Here is a 25,023-nt window from a genome sequence, read left to right as displayed (position 1 = left end):
CTTCTTGTTGATGTGCCAGGACACCTGATCCCCCATCCAGGTGCCTGACACTTCTCTCGACCCGAGAGTAGCTCCCCAACCTTTGTCCGAAGCGTCTGCATACAACACTAGGTTGGGGTTCCGATCCTGCAAGGAAAGGCCTTCCTTGAACAATAGAGGGTCTAGCCACCAACGTAGATCCTCCTTTATCTCTTGCGAAATCTTGAACGCAAAGTCCAGACCTTGAGATTTCCGATCCCAGTTCCTCGTCAGGAAGAACTGTAGGGGTCTGAGGTGCAACCTTCCTAGAGAAACGAATTGCTCCAGCGAGGAGAGTGTCCCCAACAGACTCATCCACTCCCTCGCTGTGCATACATCTTTCTCTAGAAAGATTGCTACCTTCTCCAAACCTCGGGTTCTCCTCTCTGGGGACGGATACGCCCGAAAAACCTGAGAAGCCATCAGAATCCCCAGATAGATACGCTCTTGACTGGGGATTAGCTGTGACTTCTCGAAATTCACTAGCAAACCCAGAGAAGCTGCTAGATCCAACGTCACTCGTAAGTCCTCCAGACATTTCTCCTTGGATTTGGCCCTGATAAGCCAATCGTCCAAGTAGAGGGAAATCCTCACTCCCTCGAGATGAAGCCACTGGGCAACGTTCTTCATCAGTCCTGTGAATACTTGGGGGGCCGTGGAAAGGCCGAAGCATAGGGCCCTGAACTGAAAAACGTTCCCTCCCCACATGAATCTGAGAAATTTGCGAGAAGAAGGATGGATCGGTACATGGAAGTAAGCGTCCTGAAGGTCCAGCGACACCATCCAGTCCCCGGGACGAAGAGCTGCTAAGACTGATGACGTCGTCTCCATAGCGAACTTCCTCTTCTTCACAAAGACATTCAGGGCGCTCACGTCCAGAACCGGTCTCCATCCTCCTGAGTTCTTGGGAACTAGGAACAGACGGTTGTAGAACCCCGCTGAAAGAGGGTCCTGAACCATCTCTATTGCCTCTTTCTCTAACATCAGCTCTACCACTAGAGCGAGGCTTGATTCATTAGTGGGTCTTTGTATTTGGCCACCAGTGCCCTTGGAGTGGTGGTCAAGGGTGGTCTCGAGATATAAAGGGAATGAGGTATCCCCTCTTGATGATTGCGAGGGACCAGTTGTCCGCCCCCTTTCGTGCCCAGACATCTGCAAAGTTCAGAAGTCTGGCACCCACAGTTGTCTGGAGGACACACGAACTACTTCTTGGCCCTAATAGACCGGGAGAAGGTCCTTCCTCTTCTAGGTGGTCTCGAACCTCTGGAGGAAGAAGAGCGAGACGAAGGTCCTCCTTGAAAGGGTTCTTGCCTATTTTGAGCCTCTTTCTTCGTCTTCTGTTGAAACGAAGGTTTCGGAATTCTAGCCGAGCGAGCTAGCATATCCTGCGTCACTTTTGCTGATAACGAGCTGGAGATATCATTAATAGTCTTCTTGGGGAAGAGTTGCGGGGAAAGCTGTGAATACAGCAAGGAAGCTCTCTGTGCGTGAGAAACCGCCTTGGTAAGAAAAGAGCAGAAAACGGCCCTCTTCTTTACCACTCCTGCACCAAAGAGTGAAGCAATTTTCCCGGAACCGTCTCTCACTGCCTTGTCCATGCAAGACAGAACTGCGTGGAGGTCTTCAGGCGAAAGAGTGTCTTGCTCTTGAGTCCTCTTAGCCAACACTCCAAGGGTCCAGTCAAGAAAGTTAAAAACTTCTAAGACTCGGAACATTCCTTCAGAAGGTGATCCAACTCGCTCATACCCACGTCGTCTTCGCAGAATTCAGCGCCGAGCGACGTGCAGAATCAACCAACGAAGAGAAGTCCGAGTCTGCAGAAGAGGGAAGAGTTAGACCCAAGGGCTCTCCTGACTCGTACCAGAACCCCATCTTACCCGTCAGCTTGGACGGGGGAAAAGAAAAAACTGTCTTGCCTTTCTCTTCTTTTGAAAGCAACCAGTCGTCAAAGTTCTTCAGAGCCTTCTTCATAGACACTGTAGGCTTCATCTTAACGACTGAAGACTTCTTAGTCGTATTGGTCGTTGAAAATAATGACGGAGGAGACGGAGGAGCAACTGCCGAAAGAGACTCCCCAAAATCTTGCAAGAGGAGGTCTGTAAGTCTCTTATACGAAGAAACCGAAGCATCCTTGGGCAAATCTTCCTCCGAATCACCAACAAATTCTTCCGAAGAATGACGTCTAGAAGCTCTACTGCCCGGAGAGAGCTAATCCTTGGAGAGCGCCTGTTTGGAGAGCGCTACTAGGCGAGCGCATACTGGGAGAAAAAAACCACTGGGAGAGCGCTACACGTGGAGAGCATACCCAGGAGAGCGCCTACTTTGAGAGCGTCTCCCCGGAGAGAGCCTACTAGGAGAGCGCCTAGATGGAGAGCGCCTATAGGAAAACACCTACCTTGGAAGCCCCTCCCCGGAGAAGAGCTTACTTGGGGAGCGCCTGCTAGGAGAGCGCCTACTTGGGGAGCGCCTACTAGGAGAGCGCCTACAAGTGGAGGCCCGTCTGTCGGAAACAGATTCTAACTCCACAGAAGAGCGTCTGGATAAGGGAGAGCGCCTATCAGGCTCCTCTTGCGCCTGCTAGGCTCTTTGGCGCCTGCCATCCTCAATACGCCTGCCAGGCTCTTGATGCCTATTGAGCTCAAAACCCCTGCCAGGCTCTTGACGCCTGCCACGGGGGAGAGAAAACATCCACAGATGAATCCCTGTCAGAAGCGCGGCGCTTACAAGGCTCTGAGCGCCTATCCAATCGGAGTGATCTAACGGAGGAGAAAACTTCCGTTGCCGCCTACCAGGCTCTTGGCGCCTACTAGGCTCTTGGCGCCTACTAGGCTCTTGCCTACTAGCTGACGCCACTAGGCTCCGAGCGTCCGTCAAAAGGAGAGTGGCCACCAGGCGAAGAACTCTTCCTTCGCTCCTGACGAAAACGAGGCTCTTGACGTCTGTCAAGCTCTTGACGCCTAACTGAAGAGGAGCGGAAATCCTGAGGAGAGAGCCTGTCTGGCTCCTTACGCCTTACATGCTCACAACTCTTGCTGGGAAGAGAGGAGAGCCTACTCGGAGAACGATCCCGAGCTCCAGCCTGCACTTCTGACCTCCTACTAACAGGCTCAAAAGCTTCTCTAGCCAAAGGAGATTTAGCCGAAGGAACGTTCTTAGACTTCTTCACCGGAAGTGAGGCGTCCTTCCGACGATGAGAAGTCCCGGCAATAGACTCCGCTAAAGCCGCAATCTGCGCCTGCAGACCCGCCAGGATACGCGCAGGAGATCTCTTAAACTCCTCTACAGGGGACGAAGTCCGAGAGCGAACAGGAGAAGCGTAACGGACGAATCTGGTTCTCTTGCGTTCCACTTCTGGCTCTTCCGCGAAGGATTCGGGGGCTGGAAGGAAGGGCGCAAGGATCCTTCCAGGGCCTCTTGAGAGGGCGAGACGACTCCGAGGCGCTCCATCTACGCTGAGGAGAAGGCGACGAAGATGACGAGAAGCACTGGCGCAATAACTCCTTCTTGGTTCGATCCAAGGCAGCCTGGGAACGAGCAACAGGAACTGCCGAGGGGACGCCTGACCGGTGGGGGTTCTCCCTAACCTTCCTGCGGCTTTCGACTTTCCTCCTCCACTGGGTCTGGGAGTCTGGAAGAGGTCTAGGCCTGGAAGCGTTAGTGAGCCGGTCAGACGCACCCTCCACTGCACTAGGGGCACTGCACTGATCACTTGCACTATCATCACTCTTACCTTGTCGAGAGCGAGCGAGGCTCTCCTTACTCCTGATCGAGGCTCTCCCAGAAGCAACTTCCGAAAACGAATCTTCGGGTTCAAAGCTGGGCGCAGGGGCTGAAACTGGAGAAGGAACTACTTCTACTACAGGATTCTCAGCGTCAACTTCACTCACCCTCGATCTACTAGAACTCTTTGAAGAAGCCTTGCGCACCCTATCCTTCTCTAACTTTCTCACATAAGAAGAAAGAGCCTTCCAACCATCCTCATCCAAATTCTCACACTCTTTGCAAGGGTTAATAAAAGAGCATTCATTCCCTCTACAAGACGCACATACCGAGTGAGGATCTAATGCAGCTTTAGGAAGCCTAACTTTACATTCCTTCTCTGAACAAACCCTAAATAAACTAGGTTTCTTAACTTCAGAATCATCCATGATTATAGATATTGTAAGAGAAATCCAAAAGAAAAATCCAAAAAACAGTCCAAAAAGCGTATGCCAAGCCAACAAACAAAGGGTACTTCACCAAAATCCAAATCGTCGGCAACGAGAACGAATTTTAACTATCGTAAGGACTGAACAACAGGTGTTGTCCAGCCGGCGACAGAAAATAATCTGACAAGAAAGGGGGACTGGTTCTTACACCCGCCTCCCAGCGGCGGGTAAGGTAGATCACCTGACCTACCTGTAGCGTGTGCCGCGAGTTTTGAATTTTCTGTCGTGACGTCAGAGACCTAAGCTAAGTATATATCTGGCAGGGAAGTTCATGTACAAAATACTGATTTTGAAAGAAAGTATTTAAGATTGCATAAGCAATCAATACGTAATCCATTGATCGATCACAGAGCAGGAATGATTAAATTCAAATATCTTAAACAACATCCTACAATCTGTTTCCACTTCTAGCCAGAATTTTATAGAGAAGACCTATTCATTGAATTTTTCTAAGCCATTATTTACACTTCTTATGGGATATCATCATCTACATATTGAAACCATGGTACAGGTACCGTATTGTAATAATTTTAAGAATGAAATGAGAAACCTGGTGAAAAAGGTTATCCAATGTCTTAGCACCATTTTTTTTAACATCATAATGTAATAATCTCTGTATTCTCTTCAATGTTTCCGCAACCATTATGCATTATCAGTAACTTGCTACAACAAAGCTGTAAACACATTTTACAATAAAAGTAACATGAAGCAAGAATTACTTGAGAACACCTTTTGCATATTTCATCAGCTTTGAATAAATCAAGTATTTTATGTACAAGTAAATGTATTCTTTACATTTGATAAAACTATAAAAAAAAAACACACAGGTTTGAATCCCAAGATTCAAACCAATGCTTTTTTGGGCTTGATGCTGAGATAGACGGTTGACTTATCTAATGATTTGAGCCTGTGCCTTCTGGGTTTAATACAGATGACAGTATAATTTTCCACTAGGTTCTTAACAGAGATATAAGATGATTTCATCTCCTGTGATAATGTAAAGGATAAGTCAGGTGTCTAACCTACATATCAAACACAAAGGCATCAGCTGAAATCCTGGCCTGGCCAGATGCATCTAAACAATTCTATCCGGATGTAAATTATGCCCAACGTAAAGTGAAGTTGATATTTAGTGGTGCCATTTGTGGCTTAATAGTTGAGTATAAATTTCAAAATGAATTAATGACAAAATAATCATTAAATACCCAAATCCTATAAGATTACCACTTGGCCATCATGGTGGAAATAGGGTCATTCTGACTATAATTACAGACCCTGAACTGTATTTGATTACCTAACTATGATCTTACAATTTCCAGTGACATTCAGAATTTCTGTTTTCAACAGTGTTAAACATGAAGCCTTGTTTTGAACTTGGAAGTGGTGAACCATTTCTCAATGCTAAATTGTTATTGAATTTTCAATAGGGTGCACACGTTTGATGAATACTAGAGTGACAGCAAAAGTATCAACTCTGGTGTTCCTCGAGGCAGTGTTCTTGGCCGATTACTTTGTATATTACATACAAACATCACTTAGATTGGCTTTGAAAACAAGCATGTTGCATGCAACCAATGCTACTCTCTTTGTAATCATCCAATCTCCCAAGTATAAACCTGATCCTGTTCAATTGCATAACAGATTTAGTTATTAGAGCACTTTGCAAATTACAAGGACTGGTGTTAACCGTAACAAAACTCTACATACTTATAGATGTTACTAACTCAAGGATGCTGGATCCAAATCCTAGATTTTTTCACTGGCAGAGTTTCTTTAACTCCATGGAACTCATTTAAAATTCTAGCTCTCTTTTTTTGGGCAGCAACTGCACACAAGATTGTATACTTAAGATTTCTGAAGACCTGTGTAACTTGAGGAAATATCTTAATTCTTCTATTCTTGTATGTTTTGAATATTGTTCTCCTAATTGGTATATAGCAGTTGATTTGTATCACAAATTATTAAGAATCTTTTCACTGATCTTGATATTAATCTGCGGCATTATTTTTCTAGTGTACCTCACTATGCAAGCTGTATGAAATGTTTTGTAATTCTGATCATCATCGCATTCAGATTTTCCCAGCTGCAAATAAATACGCAGTTTTCATTATGTTAACTTCAATAACATATAGGTCTCTATTTTCATTCCTGCTGTCACCAAATTGAGCAGCAATCTTCATAATCATGTACAGGTAGTTGAACTGTCATAATTTCAGAAGTTCAAACTTGGTACTATTTTTTGTAGAGCAATCTGACACGAATCTCATTTCAAATTTTACTGGATATTTATCTTATTTATTTTATTTTGCTATGTATCTTGAATGTCTTTCATTGTTAGAAATTGCAAAAATAAAATGGTTCAAAGAGAAAACAAAATTGTTCAGACTACTGACAATTACATGCAAACTTCTATTTTACTTTTTATTCTTTACTTCTCAATTTCTTTGTCCAAACAAAGCTGCTTCCCTCACTGGAGTTCTTGGGCTTGCAGCACCCAGCTTTACTAACTGGGGTTACACCTTGTATAATAATAATAACTATTGCATAAACAGCCTTCTCCAACTGCAACACATGGTAGGTTAAAGCAACTAAAATACATCTTTTTTATGTAACTGAAGTATACAAGAACACTTGCATGACATGTATTATAACAACTTCTATCAGCACTGTGACTATGTAAAATTAGACTAGTAAACTATAATCGACTGGCTTATAGTATAGCCTAAACAGAAATGCCTAAGGTTAGCAAGGAAACGAAGGTTACTGCAACATAATAGGCTGACCAGCCCTTGATATTTCGTGAAGAAAATTTACTCTTAAATATGGAAAAACCTGACAATAATTACAGTCCTCGAGCACTTCTGGAATAAAGAAAACAAGGAAAAGTTCTGAAGAGAATGTGACAAGATTATGAGAATATGATCATAAGATTATGGGAATATGACCATAAGATTATGGGAATAAGATCATTAAAAAATCATGAGAATATGTTCACAGTACCAAGATATGACAATATGATCATGAGAAGATTAAGAGAATGTGATTATAAGATAAGAAATATCTAATAAACACTGACTGAAGTGAAGAAATTAAACCATTCTTAAAAAAAAATGTCCTCAAGTAGTCTGGACAACAATTGTCTTAAAGGACACACCAACAAAGAATGAGAAGGACTGTCAGCCTAGCCCAACTGGACATTACAGCACATGAAAATTATTCATATGTCAGAGCTTAGTGCTGTCCTTCTTCTAGAGATGGTTTGTGTAAAAAAACACTCAACGGCAAACAAAATGGCATAAGTAGTCAGCAGTTTGTTATGAAATAATTTATTTTTTGTATTAATGAAATAATCTCTCTAAAAAAGTGTGATATTCTGCATAATAAATTAGTCAGGGCTCATACACTAAGAGTGAATTCCTGAAAGATTAATCCTTGCAATGCAACTTCTTTCATGTGTAATTTACTCTGTAGTTTGACATCCATGCTGATGTTAATTGATGTTAATTTCTATTAAAATAAATAATCTCTACCACTGAAAACATCAATGATAAAGACGACTAGACTTCATTACTATATGAATTCAACTTTCATTCTTAAATTTCTTAATTTTTCAAGTAACCCCAGTGATGCTTTCTTTCACAAGTGAATTCTCTTCACACTAACCCAGAGCATCTGGTTCCAAGACATATGTTTCAATGTCATCTGCACATGTAATAAACACTCCTGGTCCAAGGAACTGACTAAATGGTAAATACATGGCAAACTTCAAGTCTAGCATCTGTGGGATGGTGTGGTCGATTCGTAGTTCTGAAAATTAAAAGAAAAACATAACAGTAACATAAAAAAATTTTTAATTTTTTTTGTTGGATATTGTGAAGGTACAATATTTTAATATAACAATTTTTAAAAACAACAACTGTTCATATACAAGCTTTACAATAGCCTTATGTGCTTCCATTAAAACTCATACTCTACACAAAAGGACAAAAAAGATAAAAAGATCCTACAATTGAAGCCAGCAGTCCACATATCTGAACTCTCCTGGCCCTCTAGTGATAGACTTACTTATTGTTTTAGTTGTCTGGACCAACTGCAAGGTGCAGATGGGTTGAGAGGGAGGCAATTCCTTTAAAGTGGGGGGTTTCTATGTGAAAAATTAATTTTTATCAAAAATATATACTATATACATTGAATTCATTACAAATCCGTTACTTTACAATAGCCTGAATAGCTATTTAGGGGGATGGTTTCTGCAGCAGTTGTGCCATTGTACACAAAAAATTAGGCTAAGGCCTTATGGAAACAAAGAACTCTGGAGAAAGATTGTGTAGAGTGTTATAAGGGGTCAAGAATTCAACTGGAATCTTTTTAGCAAAACCATGGCTGCACTGCTTGGATTGACTGAAAAGGGATTTAGTTGAGGATGAGTCTAGCAAACAGGCTGCACATGCCCACTTCATTGCAACTAAACAGAGCTGCTCGGAGGAGGACTACCCCGAGGTGTGCCCAACCCCGAACAGAAGACCCAGAGCAGGGGTAGCAAGGGGCTGCTTGATGCCATTCCGATGTGAGCCCAATAGCACATATGTAGTGGGAAGGCAAGTGTGCATGCACCAAAGCATTACCCCTGCTAGAGGTACATTATTTACTGGATGGTGAACTTACACCTCTGCTCTCCTTCCAAGAAGAAGAGCAACAGGGAGAAGTCTGCCTGGACCTCTTCCTACTGGCCTTGGTCTTCTTCTTACATTGAGAATGAGGAGGAAAGAGAAGACAATGACAAAGTAAAAGATACCAATGATGATGATGACAAGGAATATTAAGAGAAAGAAAGGCTAGAATACTTCTTCCTTTGCACTGCTCTGTTTGACTCCTTGGTCACCTTGCATACTGGAGGGATGGTGAAGGCTGGAGAAAAAGTCACAACACAGCTTGCTCAGTTACAAACACCACCACAATCACTGGGGAATCACCTGTAGCAAACAAAGAAGACACTAGAGCTACAGAAGTGACAGCAGACCAGGTAACTGTTTGGTCTATCTTTTTTTCCTGCAAGTAAGCCCAGAAATGCAGCAAAGGATTTCCTGGAATAAATTGAAGCTGGCCAGTTTTTTCTAAGGTAGTTAAAGAAGGATAATTCTTTAGCTTCCTCGTTCCTAGAGAAGAGATGAACAAGTTTGCTCAGGGGTGACATAGCCCTCCTACAAGTGTATGAGCCATGGGTAGGATGGAGACAACTTGTAGCCTGGAGCAAGAAGGTCCTAGAAGCATTTAGTTTCCTCCTCTTCTTGCCGCACCTCTCCTACTGAGCTGAAGTACAAGAAGTACATTCATCACATGGGAGAGAATAAGTACATTATACATCAGTCCTGCATATCATACATAAGTATAGTATGAATTACACTATGTCGATGAAACTGCATCAGGTGGGCTCCTCAGGAAAGCAAAGAGCATAGCCAGACCTACTTCAATGAGAGCTATGAGATGGGATCCTGGGGATGAATAAAGTTATGGAACTGAAAACGAAGGATTTTATGGGGGCCAATTGCATCAGATGCCTTTAGAGGCAACGATGATGTTTACATCACACAATGAATTCAATTCTTATGCAAAAGAACATTCTAACAAAACATGATATGAATAAAACTTTATTCATATTATTTCAGCCATTAAATATTTTTGCATTATACCTTTATTTGCTATGGCAAAAATATTGGCAAAGAAATATAGTACTGCTAAGTGACGTGACAGTTAAACTTTCCTGCCTGAGTATGGCGTCAAACAATAACATACAATGTTGTGACGTCACATTTTTTTTTATTTGTGTTTTTGACAATGATTAAGGTAGAATTATTTCTATCTTTATCTGTATAATTTTGTTGATGATTATTCAATGTTATTTTATTAGTTAAGATGCTTTTACTTGGATCTGAAATAAAGTTTCTTCTTTGATTATTTTGGTCAATCGTCTAGCATGAAATTTTTTCAAAATGTTTCATTATTTTTCATAATAAAAATTTTTCAATCATCACTTTTTTTATATTGTCAACAGTAAGAGTAATAACCAAACTGAATAACGAAAGCACATTTCATTGTATACATCAAAAGAATAAATTATTGTTAGATGAACAAAAACTTCTGGAACATGTTGCAGAACATTTTCAAGTAAGCATACATATATTTGCATTTACATACTGGCAAGAGTGTGAATTAAAGTCCTCACACTTACACTGTGTACTACATTATAGACTAGGATACAAGCAAGGTGTCTGTAACACTAAGATTTATGATAAGTGGTTCTGTCATATTTTAACAACTACAACACATTCTGTTACCAGATATTGACTTAAGATGTATGCTTGTGGTTCTATCATATTTTAACAACTATGAGATATTCTGCTAACAGATATTAGTTTTAACACACAGATCTGAATTTAACCACAATATATCATACTTTCTCACAAGAAGCTGGCACATCAAATGTCAGTGGTGAAAATATCCTCCATATTATGGAGCAATTTAGCCTACCTGTGCATGGAACTGGAGTGAATATCTTCCCTAGTACACTGTAACTTGGCAATCTTTGACTGCTGCCTCCTGAAATGAGAGAAAACATTTTTGCTTTTCATTTCAGAATAATATGAACTTCCATCAACTTCTCAAAATAATTTACTGCCACAACAAGTAATACATTTTAAAAAATACATATGATATTTGGCCATTATTATGCAACAGATTTAGATTAATTATAATTTTATGATAAAATAAGATTTTTTATATATACTTACTAAGCAATTACACAGCTACAAGCTTCCTACCACAGCAGTCCAAAAATTCAAATTTCACATGAGCATTATGCTCCATCGATTTGAAGAATCGGGTGGGAAAAGTTTCCATTACTTCTATAACCCATAAATTCACTAATGGCAACTTTTAGATTGGCTAAAATCACGAGGGCAGCTGATGAGCGAGTTATTTGTGATCTTGACTTGAAGGGGAAGCATGAACTGCCTCTCTCTCTCACATGATGTCTCTTTAGATACCTGCTCAGAAATATACCCAGGGGTTGCTGTTGGTTTTACTTCTTATCTTTTATTATAGTATGTCAGTTATAATTGTAATTTTGCAAAGAAAAAGGCAAATAAATATCAGAAAAGACGTACAATCCAAAAGAGTTACTGCAGCTTCAATCTCAGTATATTTAGATAATATTTTACAACACACTCAAAATTTACCCATTTTAGTTTTTATCTATTATGATATTATACGGGCTGTAATTATAATTTTATAAAATAAAATAAATTTAATTAGAACAAACATGTATAAATTGGTAAAACATGATTTTGTAAAAAAAAAAAAAAAAAAAAAAACTCCCACAAGGGGTTGTAACCAGTAATAAGTATTCAACTTCTCACAGAAGGCATGGAAAACTTTTTAGAATTTTTATCTTCTTACACCTCGTGCATTTGCATATTCCAGTAACATGTTTTTTCTCAAATAAGCTGACCTCAAAGTTTACCCAGCCTGGGGTGCTGCATATTGATTTTTCTGCCCAGATCTTTAGGGTTAAAAGGTTTCCTGACTAGATTATCTAGTTCAGGTTAAGAGAAGAAAATCCTAACTGAGGCGAACACAGAACATCATGTTGTGTCAACCAACCTGGGAGGAGGCAGACACTCCCAAGGAGGGAGCTTCTCCAGTGGAGTAAAAGTAATACCTCCTTTTGAGAAGCTTAGAGGGAAGGTAAGCAAAGGTAGCTTTAACTTGCTCCCTTTTTGCAGCCAGCCACTCACCTACTTCCCAAAGGACTTTCTTCGAGGATGAGGAAAGCACCAACTTGGGGAGACAACGCTGTCAGGAGCCGTTTCCTCATGAGGAAGGTTGAGGCTGGAGAATCAGGAGCACCAGGCTCAAAAAAATTTGGGAAATTAGCCAGGAAAAACCTCAGGAAGGATGAATAAGCTGAAGATGGAGTGACATCTTGTTCAACATCATCAGAAGAAGAAGAGGCAGGGAACAAAGGTGTGCCCTTACTCTTGGAGACTGCTGGTTTCTTCTCCAAAACCCCCTTGACCTCATAAAGTTGACAATCAGGACTAAAGATCGGTCTTCTTGAGCCGATTGAGAGTTAGAAAGGAGATGGTGGCACTGGGCGTTCCAAATCTGGCACTGAGTGCTCAACAGCTGGGGCTGAGCACCCAGAAGTTGGTGCCAAGGAGAGGAAAGGGGCACTCAGTGATGAGACAGCACTTAGCAGGATACAGGTGATTACACGGAACATCTGGGCATTTGGGAACCAAAACAGAGTGCTCAAGATGCAAAAGAGACTCTGGGATATCCCAAGAAGACTGAAGAGGACAAGCAGAAGCAGCAGCAGGAGGTGGAACAATGAAACTACAGGAGGGCTGATGTCTAACCTTGGCCTCTTTGTACCTCTTGACAGAAGGTGGGGACCTGTATGCATTGGCAGACTGTCTTTTCAAAGGTCAAGAAGAACGGTGCCGCTGTCACTTCCTGTTGGGAGTGGAGCCATCTGAATCTGATGACAGACAATCCACACTAAAAGATTCATATTAAAGGAGGCGCCTTACCAGTGGCACTCTGTTGCAGCTTGGGGACATTCAACAGGCTCGACGGAGGGGCGACTGCCCGTGGGCAAACCCTACCAGCCTCCCTTAGACCTCCGGTATGTCTTCTCCCTGGTGTTGGGGAGCAGGACATAGACCTTCGTCTATGAGCACTAGTGGGACAGGCAGCCATCTCCTCAACATGTATACAACACTGTCAACTTTGCATAGCACTGATACTTGAAGCACTGGAAAACGCTTTCTCCATAAAGGACCTGAATGAAGGATTCGGTTATCAGTGGGGGTTTTGTTCCAATGGCTTGATAATAAGCAAAAATTGGTGATTTTTGGCACTTATTGGCATCGATAACCAGATTTTTGCACTGATAACCAATTAATGGCACCTATGTTAGGTCTGTATCAGCACCAATCTTGATCACTGGCGCCAATAACTGGAAATCGGCGCATTTCGGCGCCAAAAACTGACGATTTTCAGTGCTAGACAAGCATCATAAAACCAGATCGACAATAACGGAGGCCACTGATAACTGGGGACTACCTGCATCTAACTCCATTACCGTGCTGGCCAAAAACCTCAAATTCTTGGCCAAACCTAGATTCGAGGATGGCAATGGCATCAATAATAGATGTGTGGGAACCTGGTACAGAAGCTTGGGGTAAAGAAGCAGAAGGGCTAAGGATGGGAGAGATAACAGGAATATGAGGAGAAGAAACAGTGCTTTCTTCTATCACACTAGTTAAAGGAAAAGTTTCTAAACTAACCCTACTTTCAGCCCTAAGGGCTGCCTTCCTTTTCTTATCCATGTCAAGAGTGTCCAAGTGGGACTTCAATACCTTCCACTTTTTATCATTCCAAACTTAACATTCCAAACAAGTGAAATCTTTACTGCATTCCTGCCCCCTACATTCAACACATTTAGTGTGAGAATCATAGGACAATTTAGTTAATTTAGTTTTGCAACCCTCATTGAAATAATGAATACTTGAAGCCCTGAAGTCAGACATCTTGAATTAAATTATAAATACAGTGAACAACAGCTAATGATATGGTATACTAATCCTAAAGGCCACCACAAATAACTGAATACTTCACCAAAATACTGGAACAAATATCCAAAACAATGAAGATGACTGCACAAAACCACTGATGTTAGTCGGGAGAGGCAGAAAACTAATTGAAGCTCTCTGCTGAGTGGTACCTTTCAGCCCTGAATGTAGGCAGGGCTTTGTCACCTACACAAACGATGCACCACTGCAAAATTTGAATTTTTAGATTGCTGTGGCAGGAAGCCTGTAGCTAAGTAATTGCTTGGTAAGTCACTTAAATAAAAAACACTTTTATATTACAGTATACTACAGACAAGCAACAAAGGTGATCAGTATCATTGTGTTAATCTAAAATTAGTCATTTAAAACATTTTTATGTCTTAACAGATTAGCTTTTGTTGTTGATTCTACATCAATAACTCTACACGGTAAAATAATTTTTCATACTCATTACTCTGTTTAACACTAGGAATATAAAACATAAAGTGAAGAAATGTACAGGCTCTTCAACAAACCAAAATACATCACTACATTACAAACTACTACTTGTAAAGAGGATATTTATTAAAAACACCCAGGTACCTTGAGGAAAAACACAATAAATCTCAGAAAATTTCAAAGAAATAAATTAATCTAATTAATCTAAGTCAAGGAATTGCAAACACTATCTACATATACAATGTACTTATCTCATTTAACTGTTGTTCTTCATATGAGTTATTTCTAAATGTATTAGGTTGAAAAAAAAAACACTAATTTTTTACAATCTACATCCATGGTAGCACATTATCCAGACACGCCTCTAAAGCAGAAGAAAAAGAATTGCAACATCCACCCGTTTGAGATGCATCCAATTCTCTCAGCACCTCTAAGGGACTGACTGGTCATCGCATTAAAATCTCTACAGTAAAACCAAAGGCACTCTGTTAAGAGGTGACCATAGTCTCACCGCTAATGAAGATCCGAAGATCCTCCAAGACTTCATTTAAAGCAAAAAAAAAAACCATGTGATCATTTGGAAGTGATGTTGCTGATTATATTTTGATAGCTGCTACTACTGTCATCAAGCTGAGGCAGTCATGAAGGATGAGCTTCTATAAGCATATATGATAACTGATCAAGGGCTTCCACAACTCAACCATAGGGTCCAAGCAGTGCTGGGTCTAGAGAGCAACCTCCTCATCCTGTCCTCTATTAGTCAAACCATGGGCTGCTGATGTGTTAATGTCCTTGGCTATGCTATATAGTATGTAGTATTCAGCTACTGTACTACATCAAACTTATCCCAGGTGAGATGGATTCCCAAGTCTTGATGCAATTATCACACAAGGTCTCAGTAATGCCATGATTGAAGGCTCAAGCCTTTGAAGGCTTAGGCCTTTGAAGTCTGAGGAGGTCAGAAGGTCAGAAGGTCAGGGAAGTCAGAAATTCGGAGAGGTTCTCAGTCAATGAATCCTATTTATTCATAGCAACGTCACCCCGGGGTAGATCATCACATGAACGTGTAGCATCTTCCTGGTTCTGATGATTTCTTCTGATGATTCAATCAACAATGAACTATTAGTGCCCTGAAACCAAACTGCCCCTTACCAGTTACTCATATGGAGGAATTCTACCTCTAAGAAGGTAACAAGAGAAGGATGAATGCTGTGCCAGCAAGGAACAGTCCTGGATCCTCTAGAATCAAAATAGTCCATGGTCTGACACTGAGAATGAGTGACCTTTTCCAAATTCATTGATTATGATTCACAAAACATCTTGGCAACTTTAGTGTAACATATGAGTTTGTGTAAGTCTTGCATTATAAAGTTATGTGCCAAATAAGAATTTCCTTGTTACCTTTGCTTGTGACTTTGACCTTAGCCATATAATATTGGTTCAGGTTCAAGATATACTCTAATTTCAGGGTAAATATACATTCTAAAATTCCTCTATTATTTGTTATTCCCCAAACAAGAATTATCTACCACTGTTCCTTATGACCTTGGTTCAGGATCTTGAGTGTCCCTCCTGAAGTAACATTCAATTCAAACTTTGTAATAAGATGCACAGACAAGGCATTTTGATATGCCTATTAAAATAACCTTTCAACATGGGAAGCAATTACTACAATTGTAATAATCACATTTAATAGTCATATATATTCCATATATGTAAATAAGCCCATGACCCAAGGGGTCACTGGCGAGACAAGGAGTGTGGTATGAGATAATAAACAGGACGCAAGCTAGACGTTGCCGCGTTATGTCTGCGACGCCCTGGTTTGCATTTGCCTGTGTAATCAAAAGCATTGTCTTGCAAAACAGGTCACAGTGCCTTTGTCTGAGAAGATGGTGACCTATCACCCGCAGAGACAACACGTGACTTTCTAGTCACATATTCGTCTGTCTGTATGTTATGTATGCTGAGCTAAGCTTTGCTCTACCATCTTTTGTAAAGACTTTTGTAACTTAGATCTCTACTTCCTCTCATCGAGACAAGTTCTCTGAAATCACTTCTTCCTCTACTCAAGAGATGTAGTTTCCAAATATATGTTAAATTTGACTACGATGAGTTTGAAGTCTTCACCTCTATACCCAAAGAAGGTACTAACGAAACTTAGAAACTTTCTCTGCATCGATGTCACTCTGACGAGAATGGGAAGTAGACCAACAGATACTTGCGTATAACATCGCAGGGTATAACATCCAACGGGACGCCTTTCTATACATAGGCATATCCCGTATACAATCAACTATGGATGATGAAACCACAAAATAAAACAGAAGAACATGAGAAAGATGACCACCAAAACGAAGACCCTTTCTTTTCATAGCAAAGTGGAGGACAGATTGCAAGTGAGAGGTTGGGTACTCCCTCTTGAGAACCTTTATTTTGTCAGTTAGCCACCACTTACATTATACTACAGTAATTACGGTCTCAAACTTCATCTAACCAGTCAAAAGGCAGATCAGAAATTAAAAATGCAATGTCTCTAATCTGCATAGGTGCAATTGCCATTTACCTGAATGGATTATAAGAATTTTCTTTGAATAAAGATTATCATCATAGTCCTTCAACAACTCTTTCATAATATGTAACGTAGAGCCACCAACACCTAATTTCTCGCCATCAGGATCAGCTACCACAAGGACTGGGACCTGGAAAAATGAATGGTGTACTAAGTTATAAGAGATTATCCATAATTCATTGTCATCCATAATTCATTGTCAGTTTATAATTTACAAATAGACTTTTATCAAGACAGGAATAGTATCTAATAACACTACAACAACCATTTAAGCTTTTGAAGCAGCAATTATAAATGCCAACTGGTAAGCTGGTAAAACATTATACATACTTTTAAAAACTTTTGTATCATAAGAATAAAATAATTTCTGCAAACCATTTGCTCTAAAACCAATTAGTTGAGATGGTTATTCTTGAAAGAACAGCTCAAGTAACTTTACACACTGAACATATGTGATTTTTTTATCAGGGCAGTAATAAAATTTTTCGGGGTAACTCCACTCTGCCAATCACATTTACTAAGTAATATTAACATTTTTCATTGCAAATATGGAAGTCTAGCTTTTCCCGCACTGTAGCCTGTTTCAGCTTGATAAATTAGATTACCATGTGCCACAATGGTAAAAACATTACAAAACCTTCAGGCAGAATACAGAAAAATTGAAAAGCAATATTAACAAGCTGTTTGGCACTGTTGCACAAAAAATACGATATCTTTAATGCAGAGCATCATTAGGGTCATATTTCGTGTTCAAACTCTGGAAGTAAGCATTTATAAGCATTTTTAGAGACCGTGCCAAACTTACACGAAAATTCCCCATGCGCAATGGGATCTGGAACCTAAACTCGAGTAAGTTTGGGGTATTTCTGTACTGTAATTGCATTTAAAACTTAATTTCATACATTACCCTTCAAAAAATAAATAAATGGTTGGTAAAAATATAGGAGTGTGTGAAGATTACATATGTACAGAGAGAGAGAGAGAGAGAGAGAGACAAAATTATATAAAAATCATTGACTGCTAATGGCAACACTCCCCCTCCTGTCACATTACTTGACATATTTGACAGCTCTAGGCTTCAAGCTTCTGGTGGAGTTAAATAGAAAGATGAGGGGAAGAATTTTTTATACGAATCATCATCGACTGCCTTCGCCGCCTGGAGGAAAAAGATGTTGAGAAGAAGAACAGGACCATTAACAAGAAACTCGTCGCCCTCAATGGAGGTAAGATACGCCTCCCACAAGGACGTGACGAGTACATCAACCTCACAAGTCACGTCCCAACACCTGACGAAGACAAGATCCTGCGGATGAACCTCAACTGCCACTTCATCACGCAGCCGAGGCCGATGGATAAACGCTTGGAAATTGAATATCTCCTCGACGGTATCCAGAAGCAAGAGGACCTTGGGAACTTGCAGACGACTGACGCCCTTCAGCCCCTTCTGCTTGCCGAGGCCCTCACCGACCGTGGAGACTACCGCAGTGGTATCATCAGCCGTGACCTGAGGGAAGCTGCGAAGCAGTTAAGGAAGCGTGAGGACGTCACAGTACGCAGGGCCGATAAAACTGCTGCTTTCGTCCTTATCCAGACTGAGGAATACAGCCGGAAGATTGAAGAAATCCTGGCGGACTCCACGAAATTCCGCAGAATCACCAAGAACCCCGTCGACGACATCAAGCGAGAGGCCAACCGGATTATTGAAACGGTCAACGCCGCCTCGAACGCCCTGCATTTGCCACCCATAACGGGTGACCATGACTTAGGCTACATCTATGGGAATGTTAAGACCCATAAACAAGGGAACCCCCTTCGCCCCATAATCAGCCAGATCCCTGCCCCTACGTACCTGTTGGCCAAGAAACTTAACACCATCTTAACCCCGTATGTCCCAGATAGGCACAGCCTGAAGTCGTCGGCCGAGTTCTTGGACACCCTACGAGCAACGCCCCGCGGAGGATGCATCGCTTCGATGGATGTAGAGTCCCTGTTTACCAACGTCCCCGTTGACGAGACCATACAAATGATTTTGGACAGAGTTTACAGGGACCCCGACACTCCATCCTTAAAAATCCCAGAGCATGCCCTTCGAGCCCTGCTGGAAATCTGCACTAAGAAGGCCCCTTTTGCTGATCACCGCAACTATATGTTCACCCAGATCGACGGCGTGGCGATGGGATCTCCCCTTGGGGTCCTTTTCGCCAATTTCTATATGGGTACCATCGAAGAGAGGGTCTTCCAGATTTCCAGGAAACCGAGGATGTACGTGCGCTACATCGATGACACCTTCGTCTGCGCCAACTCCCAGGATGAGATAGAGCAGCTGCGACGTGCATTCCACGACCACAGCTGCCTCACGTTCACGATCGAACATTGCCAAGATCGCCGCCTCCCCTTCCTTGACGTTCTTGTCGAACAGCGAGATTCCGAATTCAGCACGAGGGTGTACACGAAGCCGACAGTAGAGGAAAAGATTCTCTTGTGCGAGCGCCACAGTGGTGTGCCTGGGGATGAACGTCAGGAATTCCGTCTGTAGCAGGAATCGTATCATCCTGTGGGGGCTCCTGATCATCTGGTATCGTCGGGGGGTCGCTCGCTGCTCTACGGGCGGCGGTGGGAAGGAGAAACGTTTCTTGAGTTATATTCAAGTTTGGTTTCTCCTTACCTATATGAAGGGCATCTAGGAGGCGCAGACGTCGGGGATCTGTTGTCTGATCTATTATTATGATATTAGGGATAATATCATTTCTTTTTATCCATTTGTTATGAACAGTCCTGGCGTGGTTGAATATGGCTCCTTCTTGGGCGTGGCAGGAGATTCGCTTGGAGAAACGCATGGAGGTCATACCGACGTATTTGCCGAGGCATCCTCAGACGGGGCATGTGTAACGGTAGACCACACTCGTCTTCTTCAAGGGATCCTGCAGGGGCGCCGAAGGGTTGTTTCTCATCACCAGGCTGCTCGTCTTCTTCGTTTTATAATATATAATTATTTTAATATTTCTGTCTGGGTCGGCGGGGCTGACGTTTTCCTCGATGATCTTTTTGAGGGCTTGTTCGTCCTCCTTGTAACTCCGGTGGAAGTGCCCCTTGTAGAAAAGCTTGATGGGCTCTGCAACGTCGGGGCGGGGTTCCTGGTGATACCAGGCATCCATACTTTTCCTTATTGACTCATCAACAGCACGATTGGTGTGTCCGTTGTCGACGAGGACCTGGGCGGCGCGCTCCGACTCACTGTGTGTGTCATTCCAGGAGGAGCAGTGTGAGAGGGCCCTCCTGACGAAGGCGCTGATGGTGGAGCGCTTATACCTCTCAGGGCACTCACTCTCACCGTTCATGCACATTCCCAGGTTCGTCGGCAGTAGAGGAAAAGACCCCATATAGACTCCACTAAGCCCCGCCCCCACCCCCCACCCCACACCCCCCCAAGGGCGTGGCTACCCCCCCTCCCCCCTCCTGATAAGCTCATGTACGTACGTGAGGCCTAAAAAAGGGGCGGGGCAACCCCCAAAAACCCCCAAAAGGGGCGTGGCCACCCCGACCCCATATAGACTCCACTGGCTGTGGCCACTGACCCCATATAGACTCCATATTCTGTGGCCACCCTGACCCCATATAGACTCCACTATTCTGGGGGGCGTGGCCACCCTGACCCCGATATAGACTCCACTATTCGGGGGGCGTGGACTGACCCCATATAGACCACTTTGTGGCCACCCCTGACCCCAAATTGACTCCATTTGTAATATAAGCTCATGTACGTACATGAGCTCTTAATTGACTCCATTTGTCTTACAAGCTCATGTACGTACATGAGCTCATATTAGGGGGCGTGGCCCCCCCTAACCCCAAATAGACTCCACTTGTCTTATAAGCTGATATACGTAGAAGAGGTGTAAAAGGGGGTGTGGCTACCCTTGACCCCAAATCGACTCCACATTATTGATGAGCTCATGTACGTACATGAGGTCGAAAAGGGGGCGTGGCCTCCTGTAACTCTACGGGAATAAAACCAACATTTCAACCTGCCACCACCGACCCCAAATTGACTCCACTGTTCTACACCTATGACGTCACGTAACTCTAGGGGAATAAAACCATATTTTCAACTCCGACCCCCCAAATTGACTCCACCTTTCCTACCCCCCTGTGACGTCAGGTAACTCTCCGGGAATAAAACCATCCTTTCGACCCCCCAACCCCAAATTGACTCCACTATTCTACCCCTGTGATGTCACGTAACTCTCTGGGAAGGGAAATAAAAACCATTCTTTCAAACCCGACCCCAAATTGACTCCACCTTTCCTACCCTATGTGACGTCACATAACTCCTACGGGAATAAAACCAACATTTCAACCCCTCACCCCAAATTGACTCCACCTTCCCTACCCCTGTGACGCCACGTAACTCTCTGGGAATAAAACCATTCTTTCAACCCCTGACCCCAAATTGACTCCACCTTCCCTACCCCCTGTGACGTCACATAACTCTACGGGAATGAAAACCAACATTTCAACCCTTCACCCCAAATTGACTCCACCTTCCCTACCCCCTGTGACGTCACGTAACTCTCTGGGAATAAAACCATTCATTTCAACCCCTGACCCCAAATGACTCCACCTTTCCTTACCCCCTGTGACGTCACGTAACTCTCCGGGAATAAAAACCAACATTTCAACCCCTCACCCCAAATTGACTCCACTATTCTACTCCGTGAGTCATGTAACTCTTCTGGGAATAAAACCATTTTTCTTTCAAAACCCCCTGACCCCAAATTGATTCCCCATCCTTTTTCCTACCCCCTGTGACGTCACGTAACTCTTCCCCGGGAATAAAAAACCAACATTTAACAACCCCCACCCCAAATTGACCCCACTATTCTACCCCTGTGATGTCACGTAACTCTCTGGGAATAAAACCATTCTTTCAACCCCTGACCCCAAATTGACTCCACCTTTCCTACCCCCTGTGACGTCACGTAACTCTCCGGGAATAAAAAACAACATTTCAACCCCCTACCCCAAATTGACTCCACTTTTCTACCCCTGTAACGTCACGTAACTCTACGGGAATAAAACTTGACCTCACCCCGACCCCAAATAGACTCAGTTCACTGTTTTTTGCGACTCATGTCCCCTTTAAACTGTTTTTTGCGATTCATGTCCCCTTTAATTGTTTTCAAAGTAACCGGGACGTTTACCTCATCCTCCTCCTATAAAATCTCTAAATTTATATATGCACATTGCGAATATACTCTCTCTCATCTCTCTCTCTCTCTCTCTCTCTCTCTCTCCTCTCTCTCTCTCAGCCGTTACATTTTGTTATATATATATAATATATATATATATATATATATATATATATATATATATATATATATATATACACACAGCTGCTTAGATATTCAGAGTATCATGATAAAAGGATATTTGGCAACTGACTTCATCCACATGTGATACATTTTTGTTTATTTATTATACCGAGTTTGAAAGAGGTTGAAAAATCAAATTACAGATGGAATTGTTATTTTATATTTGTAACCAATCCTAAATACAGGGGAATGAATTAATATTCCATACAAATACATACATTAGAGAAAAAACTGTACAAACACGAACGCGATAATATATGCATTCGCTTTTTCAAAAACAATACTTCAACGAAACATACGGCTACTATATATTTTCTAACCTGTTCCTTCACATCAAAGCCCTAGTATATACCACAAACATCTTCTCCAGCACTTTCCCGACCGTGTATCAAAGACAATGTTTCATCTAAAACCTCAAAGCTTTTAAATTTAGCTAACAAGTTTTTCATATATAAATCTTCCACACACCTTTCCTCCAACAGGGATAAATTCTTTTTCATTATAGCCACGCAGCATATTTTACCAATTTCGCTCATTTCATCACTGAATGTAGCTAACACAGGTAAATATTGATTCAACCAAGTCGTATTAACTAGTCCGCTTTGACCAATGCCAGCGGGAAAGATAACATATTTGACATAGTCATACGATGATTTAAATAATTATTCCTTCAATTTCTAACGGAATTCCCAAAAAAAAGTGATTGAACCTCATCTGTTTGCTATCTCTGCCCAAACGATCTGCGTGATCTTCATCTTTGGAATAAGCCACGCTCTTTTGCGCGTATTCATTATCTTCAATTGGAGCGCCGATACCATATTGGGTTAATAAGGTGGCTATGGTGGGTAGATCAACTTCTTCGTCGCCTTCCCAAGATGTGATATTTGTTCACGTCTTGATGTGACAATCCTTCAAGAGATAATGAACTACGAAAGCTCCGCTACCCAAGACCCCTTTATCACAATCACTGATTACAAACCTGTTGTGACGAAGCATCAAGCCTCTCCCAGCAATGAATCAGACTAACATGAATAAACAAGTCTTATCATTCCCTCATGCCAAAGGTCATCCACACATGACTCGTTTATCAAAATCAGTATCACGTGACTAAACAGCTCCTAAAATGTTAATAAGCCACCCACACACTCGCCATCTTGTTTTTCGCATGTCCCGCCCTCACCTTCCCACCCCCTCCTCCTCCTCCTCTTCCTCCTCCTCCTCCCTTCTTCCCCATATTTCGCCACGTTTTGATTTGTTTTTTAATGACTATATTCCTTAACATCCAATCTTTAACCCCCGCCATTTCAATGAAGTAGCGATAATTCGAAATATTATCAACGTGGGTTTTTTTATTCCCTTGAAATTCTCGAGGCTATATCTAAAATATTATAACCTGCGAGCGGATGAGTTAAATCTCCTTCTTCATTCCATTCAACAGTGTTAGAATCTTGTAAGTGCTTAACAAAAGCCGTAATATATGACTTTTGAGGTTCTTTAAAAAATATTGGAATAATACCTGTTAAATCGGGATTGCTCTTTTTGCGAGTCATGTCCCCTTTAATTGTTTTCAATGTAATGGGGGCGTTTACCACCTCCCCTCCAGTCACTGCACCTACATTTTCTTTAAGAGGAGGAGGAGGAGGTCCCGTGAGCGATATAGCCGGCATAGGTGGTTTTTGGATATTAAGGGAGACGTGTCCGCTACTACTAACAGCTGCCGTATCCAACTTGCCAGTACCCTCCAGGCTATTAGTATCACCATCACAACCTCTTTTCTTATACATTAACCTCTCGTAGGTAATGGCAGGGATAACGTAAAACTCCTTCATTTTCAATTAAAAAGATTCCCTACCAAACTCGCAGCAATAGGCAATAAAACCGATAGAATAGTCCCCCCTTTACGACTTTTCAGTATATTTTTCTTCTTAGATATGGACGTTGTTTTCAAGGACACAAGACGAATTTCTCGTCTACAATTTCTTAAGTGTTTAATAAACTTCTTATCTTGAGTTAGATTACCACAAAGAAAATTTCTAAAAATTTCCGAGAGAGTAGACACCAAACCACCGTTTAAGAGATGGGAATGACTTTACTTCTTTCACTGGGTGATAAACCAGAGATGAATAAAATAAAGTTTTTATTTTTACGTATTAAAAGTTGCTTACAGTTCATATCCGTACAATTTGAGATTCATCAACCCAGGAATTGAATTGACTCGGATAACCTTTCCAATGAACATAATATTGAGTTTTATTATCTTTCCTCCTCCTTCCCAGAATAGTGATATCATACGTTTCTGGTAGACTTGTGCGAATTAATTCTTCACGATAAATACGCCCTTTATTTTCTTCACCCGCTAAATCTTCCAAGAAGTATACGACCGGATTTTTGCCTTGTATCCACTTTTCGGATTTTAAAAATTTCCCGAGTATTTTGAATTGTATATCCCCTCCTAAAAATTGCGTTGCGACGCTCATCGGCAATACGTACAACGTCTCCAACATTCAAGAGCGAAATGGCGGGAGGATTAACGAGAACAGCCTTTTTATACATACTCGAGAATTGACGTTCAATGTCATCTCTATCCGTTAATGCGTGAACCTCTTGCGGGGTGCGACCTAAACTTCTATGGGGGGTATGATTATAACTCTGAACAATGTCGCGCAAGACGTTAATGTATTTTAAGGTATTCTTATGTGTGAGATATCTATATATCCGACCCTTAATAGTCCTTATGACTCTTTCAGCTATAGAGGATTTGATTTCTCTCGAATAAACGC

General features: G+C 41.8%; 1 protein-coding gene across 4 annotated transcripts in view; it reads right to left on the bottom strand.

Moving 5' to 3' along the window:
• LOC135214726 (fucose-1-phosphate guanylyltransferase-like) overlaps nt 1–25,023 on the bottom strand; it is a 120,583-nt gene that overhangs the window by 24,236 nt on the left and 71,324 nt on the right. For all 4 annotated transcript variants that reach the window (XM_064249062.1, XM_064249063.1, XM_064249064.1 and 1 more), the window contains 3 exons: nt 16,866–17,001; nt 10,755–10,823; nt 7,890–8,033 (listed from right to left, as the gene is read on the bottom strand). In XM_064249062.1, the coding sequence (XP_064105132.1) occupies nt 7,890–8,033; nt 10,755–10,823; nt 16,866–17,001 (349 nt within the window). The remainder of the gene's footprint in view (nt 1–7,889; nt 8,034–10,754; nt 10,824–16,865; nt 17,002–25,023) is intronic.

Source organism: Macrobrachium nipponense, chromosome 46, assembly GCF_015104395.2.
Source record: "Macrobrachium nipponense isolate FS-2020 chromosome 46, ASM1510439v2, whole genome shotgun sequence".
Lineage (NCBI taxonomy): Eukaryota > Metazoa > Arthropoda > Malacostraca > Decapoda > Palaemonidae > Macrobrachium > Macrobrachium nipponense.
Note: the sequence above shows the minus strand (reverse complement) of the source record. Positions and strands in the feature narration are given on the sequence as shown.